The following is a 16,682-nucleotide window of genomic DNA, read 5'->3' as shown; positions in this document are numbered from 1 at the left end:
GACGACCCCCGTGTCCATGCTCCCTCTCCATAGGATGGAAAAGGCTCGTTCTTGCAGTTCTTGATGAACACGGAGTTCCATGAGTCTGGCCCAGGGGCAGAGTGCATGGGCATGTCATTTATCGCTTGTTCGAAGTCATTTGGCGTCAGGATAACATCGGATAGGCTTGTGTTAACCAAATTTTGTGGCTCTCTCATAAAAAATTCATTTTGATCTTCGACTCTCAGTCTGGTTAACGGCTTGTTAAAAACTGAGTCATATTGGGACTTGAGTAGCTCACTCATTTCCTTGCTGTCATCTGTGTAGGACCCCTCTTGTTTAAGTAAGGGCCCAATACTGGATGTTGTTCTCGACTTTGATTTGGCATAGGAGAAGAAATACTTTGGGTTTCTTTCGATTTCATTTATGGCTTTTAGTTCTTCCCGCGATTCCTGACTCCTATAAGTTTCATGAAACATAGCACAGCGAATGAAATTGTTGAGGACTTTTATACAGAGAATTCTGAATTTAGGGCTGTAGAAGCACATAAATTCTCTAATCCTAACAACAACAAGGTAACCTTAAAGTTTATACTTGAGACACCTGAGGAGGCCAAACTTTTGTGTCAAAATGGCTTCAAATGTTTTGGCACCAGATGTACACCTGACCAAATCTCTCTTGAACGATTTGTCAGTGTGACACAATGTTTTAAGTGTTATGCCTTTGGTCATAACACCAACAAATGCAGTACTCAAGGGCAGATTTGTAGCATTTGCTCTGGCCAACATTCTTATCGAGATTGTAATAATAAAAATACACCCAAATGTGTCCTCTGTAACGGAAAACATCATGCTGTTTCTGCTATTTGTCCTGAAAGAAAAAAGGTTTTTAGTTAGTTTAATATGTTTATTATGCATCCCATACCCATCCTGTGGGCGGTAGTCAAAAGATTACAGAGGTACATAATGGGTCCAGGGACTGGGCCTCAAAGTTTTGATAGCTGAGCAAGTTACAGAGGTAATGAATTCACAATTTACAAAGGTAATGAACTCACAATTTACAAAGGTAATGAACTCCAGGTAGGTCTAGTCACAATCATGACAAGTTACAAAGGTATTTACAGATTACAGAGGTACACAATGGGTCCAGGGACCGGGCTCCAAAGTTTTGATGGCTGAACTAGGTACAAGGTAATGAACTCACAAGTTACAAAGGTAATGAACTCACAAGTTACAAAGGTAATGAATACTGTAAGAATGGTTACTTACGTTTATACATAGCTGCAATCATGAACAAATTTTAGAGTAATGAGCAATTCACATTTCCACACCCGGTCACAACTGTAGTGAGTTATTGGTGCAAATGTTGATTGCTGAGTCTCTCTGTCTCACACACACACACACACACACACACATACAAATTCATACACACACACACATAAACACACACACTCACACACACACACACAAACTCATACACACACACGCACACACACTCATACACACACATACACTCATACACACACACACACTCATACACACACACACACTCATACACACACACACTCACACACACACACACTCACACACTCATACACATACACACACACACACACACACACACACACACACACACACACACACACACACACACACACACACACACATGCACATATGTGGTAATGCTTTATTTACAGCTAGCAAAGTCAGGGTATTTCTCCAGAATGGTCTGTAATATACCACTGTGGATAAAATACTTAGCCATTTCTTGAACACTTCTGAGTGAGTTGTTTCTAAATTCATTAATTTTATCGCACTCCAGTACATAATGACGCAGGGTGTGACAATAATCCATCTGGCAAAGTTTACATTTCGTTTGGTCTACATCTGGTGGTGGTGATTTAACCTGCCAAAGATACTTGTAACCCAGCCGGAGCCGGGCGGTAGTGACATCCAAGAGTCTGCTTATTTTGTTGGATGCACCATAGACATGTGGCTCCTCCTGCATGATAGAATGATGATAGATGGACTCACTGGTGTCAATCTCCCTGAGCCTTAAGTCCATAAAATTCAGCTGAAGTTCTTTTCGTATTATTGTTCTCAAACTACTACCTGACAAGCCAAGATTGTAATCTACTCCCTCTTTGAAAGCATACAGCTTAGCCAATTTATCAGTTCTATCATGCATCTGAAGACCAATGTGAGATGGAATCCACAGCATGTGCACTCTGACTCCACTGTCCACAATCCTACCATACCTGTGTCTGGCTTCTGACACAAGCATGCCACAATTTATGCTTAATGAGTTGAGAGCATTTATGGATGACAGAGAATCTGTTACAATTAAACTGTCAATCTTTGATACATAGATGCATTTCAGTGCAAGGAGTATGGCAAACAGTTCTGTCTGAAGGGTAGAGGCCCAATTATTGATGCGTGCTCCAATTTCTTTAAGAGAGCCATCACTCTGTACGACAACAGCAGCACTACCAGCTGCACCAGTGGATTGGTGAACAGAACCATCAACGTAAATAATTTGCGAGAGTGTGTGCTGTGTGACTAAGTTATCAATACAGCTTAAGGCCTCATGTTTGGCTTCAAGGCGAAGTTTTGGTTGTGATTTAAGAAGTAGTTTGGGGGGAAATGGAGGAATGGTAGTTTGGAATGGGGTAATATTCCATGGAGCGGAGAAGTGCCGCTGTTGCCTTACTTGACATAGATCATGTATCTGATTCATGCGGAGGTCGGTTCCAGTCTTTTCGATCCATCTGGAGGAGTGTTCACCAGTGCTGAGGAAAGTTTGGAGGGCTTCTGTGCAGGGGTTTGAATGAGCTTGCCTGAGCATATTAACCCCAATTAGGATATTTCTTTCAGTAACACGATCTCTGATGCTTGGAATATCAAGTTCTTTTTGCATATTTAAAATTTTGGCAGTACGAGGGCATCCTAGGATGATCCTCATTGCTTCGTTCTGCAGTTTTTCCAGCCCTCCAAGCTTCCAGTCAGACACAAGAGCAAGTAGTGGCGCAGCATAATCAACCAATGATCTAATATAAGCAAGATACGTCATTTTCACAATTTTAACATTAGCACCATACCTGGGGTGAAGCCCTGCCACAACTCTAAGTGCTCTTAGTCGTTCTTTGTATTGGCGACAAAGTCTTGGTACAACAGGTCCAAGTAGTGGAACCTCAAAGCCTAGATACCTGTATCTGCTTACATATTCTAGAAGAGACCCATCATGCAATTGGATCTGACGAACTGTGCCTCTCTGTCGAGGAGGACGCCTATTGATTATCTTTGTTTTATCAGTAGAGATTATCAACCCCAGGTCCTGACACGAGGCTAGTACATGATTAAGAATGTTTTGGGTGTTGGAGAATCCGGTGGTGTGAATCATTATATCATCAGCAAAACTAATCACATAATTATGGGGCTGACTAGGCATAGCATTAAGTAATGCATTAATTAGAATATTGAACAGTGTGGGACTGAGCACACCTCCCTGTGGGGTTCCTAATTCAAAGTCTTTAGTTACACTTCTATGTCCCTGGAACAACACAGACGATTTTCTGTTGGACAGGTAGCCTTTAATCCAGCGGAGAAGCCATCCTCCAACATCCATTCTGGCAAGTTCACTAATTATTACATGTCGGTTGGCTACATCGAAAGCGGATTTAAGAAAAAAGGAAATGCAGAAAAGTATTGAAGCCAAGAAACTGTCCACTTCTAAGAAGACCACTCCCCAGGCACCGCCAACGATGTCCCAAACTTCCTTCCCCGCTCTGCCTGGATCAAGTGGGACTCCTCAGGTCTCTACCAATGGTTCCAATGTTTGGAATTCTGCCCCTCTTGGAGCGCCCCAATCTAACCCTCACCTACAACACACACAAACGTAACAACAAGGTTCAGTCTCATCTCCTATGTCTCAGGTATCCACAGCCGGGGATATGACGAGAGCACAACTAATGTATATGATGGCCAAAGACATAGCAGGTGGTGACATTCAACTCTGCTCTCAGGTTTTAAATGATTTGTTAATGGCTAATGGGATCACTCCCATCACTATCCCAGAAAATGTGAAGGCTATTATGACCCAGCCTTCTCATAACAAGAAGTATGTACCCTACTCTACATCTAAAAATAAGCCTAAGTCATCCCTGGCCCAGGGATCGCCCACCTCGCATACCCAGGTTGTCAACTCCCCTCAACCCGATAAGTCAACACCTGAACATAACAATGCCCCAGAAATTGGTGCCTACTCTCCCGCTATTGAAGCTGATCCTGTTGAACAGGAACTTTCCCAGGGTAGCTCACCTTGCCTACCTAATTTTCCCTTGGAGCCTCCACAGTCTCCCATTAACTCTCACGAGCCTCTGCTTCCTGTAACTGGGAATATCATACCTCAGTTTTCTGATGATGACTCTAACGATTCTAATGAGTCTGTTAATATTACCACCTCTAGTGAAGATGATGGCATTTTTAATACACAAGCAACTACGCAGAAGTTCCCTCCTCCCCTTGACGAGTCCAGCAGGGATAGTGTGGATACCAAACATGACACTACTTGCAGGCGTTCCGACCGCAGTACACGAGCGAAGTGCAAGAAATAATGGGGATTACAATTTTCCAACTTAATGTTCAACATTTCTTTAATAACCGTTACCTCCTTGAGGTTGAACTACATAATTACAATCCCGATGTTATACTCTTGAACGAGACAGCTGCAAGAGTTGATCAACATATTAAATTACGTGGTTACTCTACTGTGGAGAAATCGAGAGGACCCTTTAGTGGTGTAGCCATCTTAGTTAAATTAGGCTATACATTTAAAAATATTCATGTTGATGAAGATAACATTCTTGCAATAGAAATGACGTCTCATGGACAACTAGTGATAGGAACTGGATATTTTCCCCCGAGACAACAATATATAGAGTCAATTCCTCTACATAGGATATTAAGCAGAAATATTCCAACAATTCTAGCAGGAGATTTTAATGCTCATCACCCTGCCCTCTTCAACTGTGGAGCTGGTATTCCACTGGGTGACTTAAAAGGAAAACAACTATTTAATATCATGACAGCTAGAAACTTGTCATTTCAAGGCCCATTCTTTAATTCGTACATTGGACCTCATCCAGGAACACCAGATATTGTACTGACAAACAGAGACTGTGACATCTTTCACTGTCGTATATCTCCTGGTGGAAACGTAGAATCTGACCATATCCCTGTTATAATACAACTACAAACTTCTCCATTTAGAATCCCTGTACCTCCTAAACCCAATCTTAACACCCTAGGATTTGACCCCTTCAGGGCATTTCTGGGTGACGATGGAATTGTGTCATTGGAAAATCTACCATCAACTGCAATTGATGATGCAATCAGGTCCCTGCATAATCGAATAATTGAAGCTACTAATGCAACTTGTCAATTAGCTTCCACAAAGATATACCAATAATATAAACCTACTAGGGAAATTAGAGACAATTTGAGAAATTATCAAGCAGAATGTCGAAGGCATCTTCAAACGCGACAACCACCAGTAGCTACACTGCACCGATTAAGGCACGAATTAATTAACATAATTAGTCATCACAAACGGGACTTATGGAAATTGCTAGTTCTTCAAGCTAATCAGTATAAACGTGAACCAGCAAAATTTTGGAGTAAGATCCGACAACTTTTAGGGGCAAAGCACAAGGCTCCTAACTACCTAGTTCATACCTTCACTGATGAGGATGATGAAGATGTTGAAATTAAACTTGACGATCCACAGGACCAGGCTAATTTGATGGGTGATGTATGGGAGAAAATTCTTTCCCACAATAACAGTCGTCAATTTAACAATAATCATTATCAGTTGGTAAATGAATGGAGAGATGAGAACTTGGATGATCTACAACCACTACCTTCCATCGATACTTCAACTCTTGAAGATACCCACCCGCTTACTAGACCTATTACATTACTAGAGATGAGTCAGGTTATTGGAAGAATGCGAAATAGAGCCCCTGGCCTCTCTGGAATAACAATGAAACAAATAAAGTTCCTACCCAGAAATTGTAAACAGTCTTTGGTAAATATCTTTAATGCCATCTTGGCCTCAGGACATTTTCCAGTGGTTTTTAAGACTGCTAGGATGATCTTTCTTGGTAAGCCCAATAAAGACATCCACCAACCTGGGAACTATAGACCTATATCTTTACTTGAAGTCACTGGAAAAGTTCTTGAGGTCATTTCCAACAGATTGAACTACTATATGGAGTTTAATCACTTTTTTACTGAAAAACAATTTGGCTTTAGAACCCATAGAGGTACCATTATTATTATTATAATCAAGGGGGAAGCGCTAAACCCGGAGGATTATACAGCGCCTGGGGGGGATGTGGAAGGCATTCAGGCTTAACATAGAGGTACCAATCATGCAATAAATGTTATTTTCGATACAGTAGCAAGTCTAAAACATCAGGGCAATCTTGCCTTAATTGCCACCAGAGATGTTCATAAAGCTTTTGATAGCTTATGGCATGATGGCCTTATATACAAACTCATTGACCTACCAGACCATAACTGGACTTTTCTCAGAGTAATATATAATTTCTTAACTCAAAGAAAAATCATTCCCACCTTTCATGGCAGGTCGACAGAGCCTTTTATACCGACAGCTGGTGTCCCACAAGGTTCTTGTCTCAGTCCACTTCTGTTCAACATTTATGTGAATGACCTTCCTCAACCAGAGTTTAATGATACAATTGTGACACAGTTTGCAGATGATGTTATTCATGTCGTCTCATCAACTCCGGTAACAGGAAAATACAAGTATGAGAGAGTCATAGAAAAAATGAATATTGAACTTCGCCGAACATCTAATTGGGAAAAGAAATGGAGAATTACGACTAATCCTGACAAGGTCCTTGTTAGCACGATAGGATGTTTTGCATCAACAATTGAAGATAAAGGGGGTATCTCCATCAGAGGTACACCTGTAGCCATTAGAAACCCTAACAAGATTTTGGGATATGAAATAGACAGGCTGCTCCACTCAACATCTCATGTAACTAAAAAGATCAACATAGCCAAAGCCGGTCTTAGCAGTCTCTTTCGATTCAATCAAGCCCCTCAACATGTCAAAAAACATCTGTATAAAATGTTAATAAGACCTATACTCGAATACCCTTGTGTCCCAATGTCATTAACAACAAAGACCAATATGCTACGGTTACAAAGGGTCCAGAATAGAGCTCTTCGCTTCATTACCGATACCAGGAGGAGAGACAGAGTTAAAATGGCAGATTTACACATACAACAAGATATTACTGCCATAAATGTACGTCTTGACACCCTAAAAAAGAAACAACTCCATACAATGCAAGAACTATACGTTCCAGATAGAGAACATTCTATACAAATGGTAAATACCACGGATTATACCATCAATACTCCTCCTCACAGGACTCAAAGAATGACTCTCCCACAGAGGGTCCGTCGTTTTATACATAAAGCTGATTACCATCGACCCATGATATTGAGCAACCTCCCTGATGAAGAAGATTGGGTAACACCAGAACCCTTCTATGTATACTGAGTACATCATCGCCCCCAATTAGGGAGACATCTTACATAACAATCTAATGTAAAAATTATGCTATTTACTATGGCTGGACACCACCTGTAAGAAGCCATTGTCACGTAATTCTATAAACTGGCCAGAAAATTATTGCCTTCATTGTCGCATACATATCCGTTGTGCAATCGCAAAAAAAAAAAAAAAAAAAAAAAAAAAAAAAAAAAAAAAAAAAAAAAAGCAATTGCAACTTGTATAATTACTACCAATTCAGAGTCATGTACTTATATATCTGTTATATCTATGTGACTCTGATGGGTTAGTCTTATACACCTTAAAGAATATCTTATCATTTCACGTACACTTTTTAAATTACACCGAAGTGGTTGGGCCACTTACCTTTTATATCTTACCTCTCTCCCCCTCCCACCCTTTTCCAAAATTTCTATCCTTACCCATCCTTCTTCCTTACCCATTTCACCAAAGCTCTGGTCTGGACAAGAACAAGAACAAGAGATAGATTTTGCCACCGAAGTGGCTAGTTTATTGTGCACCCCATATCCATCCTGTGGACGGTAGCGCGAGAGCATATGGATACACAAAACGACCGTGAAAACACGAGAAAACACGGAGCACAACGAGGCTCGCTGACACACCCCTGCGGTGCACTGAGACACAGTCACCATCATACACTCATGTCACACACAGCCACCATCATACACTCATAACACATACACAGCCCCATCATACACTCATAACACATACACAGCCCCATCATACACTCATAACACATACACAGCCCCATCATACACTCATAACACATACACAGCCCCATCATACACTCATAACACATACACAGCCCCATCATACACTCATAACACATACACAGCCACCATCATACACTCATAACACATACACAGCCCCATCATACACTCATAACACATACACAGCCCCATCATACACTCATAACACATACACAGCCCCATCATACACTCATAACACATACACAGCCACCATCATACACTCATAACACATACACAGCCACCATCATACACTAATAACACATACACAGCCACCATCATACACTCATAACACATACACAGCCACCATCATACACTAATAACACATACACAGCCACCATCATACACTCATAACACATACACAGCCACCATCATACACTAATAACACATACACAGTCACCATCATACACTCATAACACATACACAGTCACCATCATACACTCATGTCACACACAGCCACCATCATACACTCATAACACATACACAGCCCCATCATACACTCATAACACATACACAGTCACCATCATACACTCATAACACATACACAGTCACCATCATTCACTCATAACACATACACAGCCACCATCATACACTCATAACACACACACAGCCACCATCATACACTCATAACACATACACAGCCCCATCATACACTCATAACACATACACAGTCACCATCATACACTCATAACACATACACAGTCACCATCATTCACTCATAACACATACACAGCCACCATCATACACTCATAACACATACACAACCACCATCATACACTAATAACACATACACAGCCCCCATCATACACTCATAATACATACAGTCACCATCATACACTTATAACACATACACAGTCACCATCATACACTCATAACACATACAGTCACCATCATACACTCATAACACATACACAGTCACCATCATACACTCATAACATATACACAATCACCATCATACACTCATAACACATACACAGTCACCATCATACACTCATAACACATACACAGTCACCATCATACACTCATAACACATACACAGCTACCATCATACACTCATAACACATACACAGCCCCATCATACACTCATAAGTCATACACAGCCACCATCATACGCTCATAACACATACACAGCCACCATCATACACTCATAACACATACACAGTCACCATCATACACTCATAACACATACACAGCCCCATCATACACTCATAAGTCATACACAGCCACCATCATACGCTCATAACACATACACAGCCACCATCATACACTCATAACACACAGTCACCATCATACACTCATAACACATACACAGCCCCATCATACACTCATATGTCATACACAACCACCATCATACACTCATAACACATACACAGCCCCATAACACACTCATAAGTCATACACAGCCACCATCATACACTCATAACACATACGCAGCCCCATCATACACTCATAACACATACACAGCCCCATCATACACCCATAAGTCATACACAGCCACCATCATACACTCATAACACATACACAGCCACCATCATACACTCATAACACATACACAGCCACCATCATACACTCATAAGTCATACACAGCCACCATCATACACTCATAACACATACACAGCCACCATCATACACTCATAACACATACACAGCCACCATTATACACTCCTAAGTCATACACAGCCACCATCATACACTCATAAGTCATACACAGCCACCATCATACACTCATAACACATACACAGCCACCATCATACACTCATAAGTCATATACACATACCATCATACACTCATAAGTCATACACAGCCATCATACACTCATAACACATACACAACCACTACTAAATATAACAAACACAGTAACCAACCACTCATAATGCACACACCCACCTCCACACACACACAAGTCATCACCACTCTCAGCTCAGAACACGTACACAGTCCCTGCCTTTCCCACATACTTACTCACCGTACATCTGTAGGTCGTACTCATCCCAGACTGGGTTGACCATCACGTCAGTGGAGGTGTGATAGACACTGCACTTATACAGGCCCCTCATGGAGACGTCCGGGGAGATGAAGTGGATGTCTGGCCCCACCTCCACTCCTTCCCAGGGCACCTTCACGTGCTCCTTTAGTGGTAAGTTTACTGTAAGGAGGTAATGGAGAAGCATGGGTAATCGCTTCTATATTCCCTCACTCAGTGTACATCCTCTGATATAGCAACAGCCTGATTGATCAAAGGTCGGGCAACGGTAAGCGGAAGGCAGAATCCAGTCATTCTTTGCTTCTTGCGCTGAATAACCCATATATGCTTAGCGCTATAAATAATAATAGTAAAATAATAATAATAATAATAATAATAATAAAGATAATAATAATAATAATAATAATAATAATAATAATAATTATTATTATTATTATTATTATTAGTAGTAGTAGTAGTAGTAGTAGTAGTAGTGGTATTAGTATTACTAATCTTTGTTTTGCCTGTATAATCCTAAACTCACCTGTACAACCCTTACCTCGCCTGTACAACCCTTACCTCACCTGTACAACCCTTACCTCACCTGTACAACCCTTACCTCACCTGTACAACCCTTACCTCACCTGTACAACCCTTACCTCACCTGTACAACCCTTACCTCGCCTGTACAACCCTTACCTCACCTGTACAACCCTTACCTCACCTGTACAACCCTTACCTCGCCTGTACAACCCTTACCTCACCTGTACAACCCTTACCTCACCTGTACAACCCTTACCTCACCTGTACAACCCTTACCTCACCTGTACAACCCTTACCTCACCTGTACAACCCTTACCTCGCCTGTACAACCCTTACCTCACCTGTACAACCCTTACCTCACCTGTACAACCCTTGCCTCACCTGTACAACCCTTGCCTCACCTGTACAACCCTTACCTCGCCTGTACAACCCTTACCTCGCCTGTACAACCCTTACCTCGCCTGTACAACCCTTACAACACCTGTACAACCCTTACCTCGCCTGTACAACCCTTACCTTACCTGTACAACCTTTAACTCACCTGTACAACCCTTACCTCACCTGTACAACACTTACCTCACCTGTACAACCCTTACCTCACCTGTACAACCCTTACCTCACCTGTACAACCCTTACCTCGCCTGTACAACCCTTACCTCACCTGTACAACCCTTACCTCGCCTGTACAACCCTTACCTTACCTGTACAACCTTTACCTCACCTGTACAACCCTTACCTCGCCTGTACAACCCTTACCTCGCCTGTACAACCCTTACCTCACCTGTACAACCCTTACCTCACCTGTACAACCCTTACCTCACCTGTACAACCCTTACCTCACCTGTACAACCCTTACCTCGCCTGTACAACCCTTACCTCACCTGTACAACCCTTACCTCACCTGTACAACCCTTACCTCGCCTGTACAACCCTTACCTCACCTGTACAACCCTTACCTCGCCTGTACAACCCTTGCCTCACCTGTACAACCCTTACCTCACCAGTACAACCCTTACCTCACCTGTACAACCCTTACCTCGCCTGTACAACCCTTACCTCACCTGTACAACCCTTACCTCACCTGTACAACCCTTGCCTCACCTGTACAACCCTTGCCTCACCTGTACAACCCTTACCTCGCCTGTACAACCCTTACCTCGCCTGTACAACCCTTACCTCGCCTGTACAACCCTTACAACACCTGTACAACCCTTACCTCGCCTGTACAACCCTTACCTTACCTGTACAACCTTTACCTCACCTGTACAACCCTTACCTCACCTGTACAACACTTACCTCACCTGTACAACCCTTACCTCACCTGTACAACCCTTACCTCACCTGTACAACCCTTACCTCGCCTGTACAACCCTTACCTCACCTGTACAACCCTTACCTCGCCTGTACAACCCTTACCTTACCTGTACAACCTTTACCTCACCTGTACAACCCTTACCTCGCCTGTACAACCCTTACCTCGCCTGTACAACCCTTACCTCACCTGTACAACCCTTACCTCACCTGTACAACCCTTACCTCACCTGTACAACCCTTACCTCGCCTGTACAACCCTTACCTCGCCTGTACAACCCTTACCTCACCTGTACAACCCTTACCTCACCTGTACAACCCTTACCTCGCCTGTACAACCCTTACCTCACCTGTACAACCCTTACCTCGCCTGTACAACCCTTACCTCGCCTGTACAACCCTTACCTCACCTGTACAACCCTTACCTCACCTGTACAACCCTTACCTCACCTGTACAACCCTTGCCTCACCTGTACAACCCTTGCCTCACCTGCACAACCCTTACCTCGCCTGTACAACCCTTACCTCGCCTGTACAACCCTTACCTCGCCTGTACAACCCTTACAACACCTGTACAACCCTTACCTCGCCTGTACAACCCTTACCTTACCTGTACAACCTTTACCTCACCTGTACAACCCTTACCTCACCTGTACAACCCTTACCTCACCTGTACAACCCTTACCTCACCTGTACAACCCTTACCTCACCTGTACAACCCTTACCTCGCCTGTACAACCCTTACCTCACCTGTACAACCCTTACCTCACCTGTACAACCCTTGCCTCACCTGTACAACCCTTGCCTCACCTGTACAACCCTTACCTCGCCTGTACAACCCTTACCTCGCCTGTACAACCCTTACCTCGCCTGTACAACCCTTACAACACCTGTACAACCCTTACCTCGCCTGTACAACCCTTACCTCACCTGTACAACCTTTACCTCACCTGTACAACCTTTACCTCACCTGTACAACCCTTACCTCACCTGTACAACCCTTACCTCACCTGTACAACCCTTACCTCACCTGTACAACCCTTACCTCACGTGTACAACCCTTACCTTACCTGTACAACCTTTACCTCACCTGTACAACCCTTACCTCACCTGTACAACCCTTACCTCACCTGCACAACCCTAGCCTCACCTTTATCTCACCTGTACAAAATTTACCTCTCTTTTATATCATTTACCTCACCTGTACAACCCTTTCCTCACCTGTACAACCCTTACCTCACGTGTACAACCCTTACCTTACCTGTACAACCTTTACCTCACCTGTACAACCCTTACCTCACGTGTACAACCCTTACCTCACCTGTACAACCCTAGCCTCACCTTTATCTCACCTGTACAAAATTTACCTCTCTTTTATATCATTTACCTCACCTGTACAACCCTTTCCTCATCTGTACAATCTTTATCTTACGTGTACAATCTTTACCTTGTTTGAACATCGTTTACCTCACCTACCACCCAGAAATGTTGATCTCTTCTCTCACACACATGTAACATGAAGCTCTCCTGCTGTTGCTGTTGCTGTTGCACAGGTGTCAACTCCTCTCAACGGGCCCTTGAACACCTCACCTGTAACACAGTAGGTGTCTGACTCTCCTCACCTGTAACACAGCAGGTGTCTGACTCTCCTCACCTGTAACACAGCAGGTGTCTGACTCTCCTCACCTGTAACACAGCAGGTGTCTGACTCTCCTCACCTGCAACAGAGCCAGATGCCTGGCTTTCCTCACCTATAACAGACAGAGTGGATGCCTGGGCTCTCCTGACCTGTTACAGAGCGGGTAGCGGCCACCCAGGTGTAGACGACCCCCCAGTTGTCCAGCGTCCAGGTGACGTTGACGATGTGAGAGGTGCTGCCTTCGATACGACACTCCAGCTGATAATTGAGGTCGTCAGCGCCCAGGTTCATGTAGTGCTGCTGCTGTCCTCCCTTCGTCAGGAAGATGCCTCGCACCCGCACTCTTCCTGACGTGCCTATCACACCAACCGACGGGGAAGAAGGTGTCAGACCAGCAGGACATTCCTATAACTTGTTATAAACTTAAATACATAGGCCTATTATATGGTGTCCTCTCTCTGCACTTAGCACATAGATCTATGCTATAACTTACATGATGTAAACACAGTCAGCACCATCAAAAACACTGCAGTAAACCCCGTCATCACAACACTGGATAATGTCCCAGAATTCTCTGCTCATATCTCATCATCCTATCAGCCAGTTGTCTGATAAGATAAATAAAGACAAAGGAGGTAATGTGTGTCATATTTCAGGCTAGGGCAAGTTATTTTTCTACCCATATCTCTTAAGGAAACCTCCTTGATGCCGTTGAAGGGCGCTTGATGCAAGAAATTTTCCTTCCTTGGACTGAACCCAAAGTTAAAACTTTTAATTTTTTAACTTTCTAGAAAAGTTAGCAGAATTCATAAGAAAAAATAACAATATGTGTAGTAATTGGGGAGCAGAAAATAACCAGAAAACATTTACATCTATACGAGCGCCACTTGTGGTGCTAGAATGGGCTGGATCATGACTCAGTGACCACTCGAGAATAGGCTGGATCAAGCCCCACTGTATTCCTGCCTTTTCATACCGCCTTTCACAAGATGAACATTGTGTGCACAATTAACTAGTCACTCAGGCGGTACAAAGAAAATGTGTACAATAAAATTTCTACTCAAACTCTGAAGCACGAAGGGAAGCTGTGGTTAAAGAGAACATCAAGCACATTATATTATTATTATTATAATCAAGGGGGAAGCGCTAAACCCGCAGGATTATACAGCGCCTGAGGGGGGATGTGGAAGGTATTCAGGCTTAATTCAGGAAATTGGAGCACAGATCCAATTCCCTGAATCAAGAGCCCCTCACCAGCATCAAGGAGCCTTCCTTGAGGGGAACATCAAGCACAAACTCATTGCATCGCATAAAGACCAGGGGAGACAGGGAGCGCAGAACCATCAATGAAATTAGAAGAAATCTCAAATACTTTTCCACGCCACCAGGAATCGAACCCGGGCCCTCCGCGTGTGTAGCGAGAGTTTTAGCCACCAGGTCACCGGGGCCACCATGACCGATATGATTCTGCTTTCGGCGAACTGTGCGTAAGTCTGCAGACCAAAGACCACTTACGAGTTTTTCGTGAATGAGATTCAAGATACTGCCAGCGCCTTCACAATTTCTGATGTAGCTCTCTTCCCAGTTGACTCTGAAGAAGCCCATACATTCTCCTTAAGGTTCAGACGCGTGGAATTCCATATATATATATATATATATATATATATATATATATATATATATATATATATATATATATATATATATATATATATATATATATATATATATATATATATATATATATATATATATATATATATATATATATATATATATATATATATACATACATATACATCACGCAAATATCGCAAACCAACCGATACAAGATGCAAAATTACCACGGGGGAAGTAGAATGATAGTTCTAAGCCTTTCGTGTTGCAATCAACACATTATCAGGCGCTTGCAAAGTTGCAGAAAATAGGAGGATGTCCAAGCAAATACGATCCCAGGGAACGTCTTTACTGGAGTGCCATATATATATATATATATATATATATATATATATATATATATATATATATATATATATATATATATATATATATATATATATATATATATATATATATATATATATATATATATATATATATATATATATATATATATATATATATATTCAACATATATGAGGAAATTAGGAAAATATTTGACATTACTACAAAGCTATGTTACCCTAAGGAGTTTGTAGAGACTGCTTTGTTGGCAGCTAAAACACCTTATTATTATAGGACTGAACCTAGAATAACTTCTCATAACAGGAATGTGCTTGTTCTACCATACATTGAGAATTTATTTGTTCTGCCAAATGCCCTAAAAAGACTCAATATACAAGTTTTTCTTTTTTTTTTTAATTAGGAATTCACAGACTGCTAAGAGTATGCTGATCAAGAATTCTCCATAACATGGCATGGGTGGTGTGTATAGGGTTGGGTGTCAAGGATGTACCCTTGTAATGGGGAGGGTTAGCCACCTAATCTTCATATACTGAAGCCACCGGCGCCCAAACACGCAAGTTATACTCTCTCTATCAAACTGAACACATTACTCTGTTTAATTTCTTTCCAGTAGTCCTTTTCATGAGGTAGTCCAAAATCACCCAGTGAGCCAAATCCGGATCTGCCCGGATTCATCCAACGACCGGATTCAAACGGATTCGTTGATAACAAAGTATCCTCTAACTGGTTTCACTAACTGATGGGGCTCTACGCGCCCTTATCAAAGACTTAAATAGTAACTACAACAAATAGTTACAATACAGATAGACAGATCTACTGTTACGGTGATCATTAGAAAAAAGATATACAGTGATCCACTAACTGGATTCGTCTGGATTTGCTGCATTCGGGCGGATTCAAACAGTTTCGT

At 42.2% G+C, this 16,682-nt stretch overlaps 1 protein-coding gene across 2 annotated transcripts in view; it reads right to left on the bottom strand.

Annotated features, from left to right (window-relative positions):
- LOC128693334 (uncharacterized) overlaps positions 1 to 14,433 on the bottom strand; it is a 72,409-nt gene extending 57,976 nt beyond the window's left edge. For both annotated transcript variants that reach the window (XR_011392535.1, XM_070089421.1), the window contains exons 1-3: positions 14,301 to 14,433; positions 13,957 to 14,163; positions 10,318 to 10,497 (exon numbers count right to left, since the gene is read on the bottom strand). Coding sequence is in view for 1 of the 2 variants with exons in the window: in XM_070089421.1 (XP_069945522.1) it covers positions 10,318 to 10,497; positions 13,957 to 14,163; positions 14,301 to 14,352 (439 nt within the window). In the remaining variant the exon portion in view is untranslated. The remainder of the gene's footprint in view (positions 1 to 10,317; positions 10,498 to 13,956; positions 14,164 to 14,300) is intronic.
- Between the last annotated feature and the right edge of the window lie 2,249 nt (positions 14,434 to 16,682).

The sequence above is a fragment of the Cherax quadricarinatus genome, chromosome 28 (genome assembly GCF_038502225.1).
Source record: "Cherax quadricarinatus isolate ZL_2023a chromosome 28, ASM3850222v1, whole genome shotgun sequence".
In the NCBI taxonomy this organism is placed as follows: Eukaryota; Metazoa; Arthropoda; class Malacostraca; order Decapoda; family Parastacidae; genus Cherax; species Cherax quadricarinatus.
The sequence above is the reverse complement of the archived record's forward strand: the minus strand, read 5'-3'. Positions and strand labels throughout refer to the sequence as shown.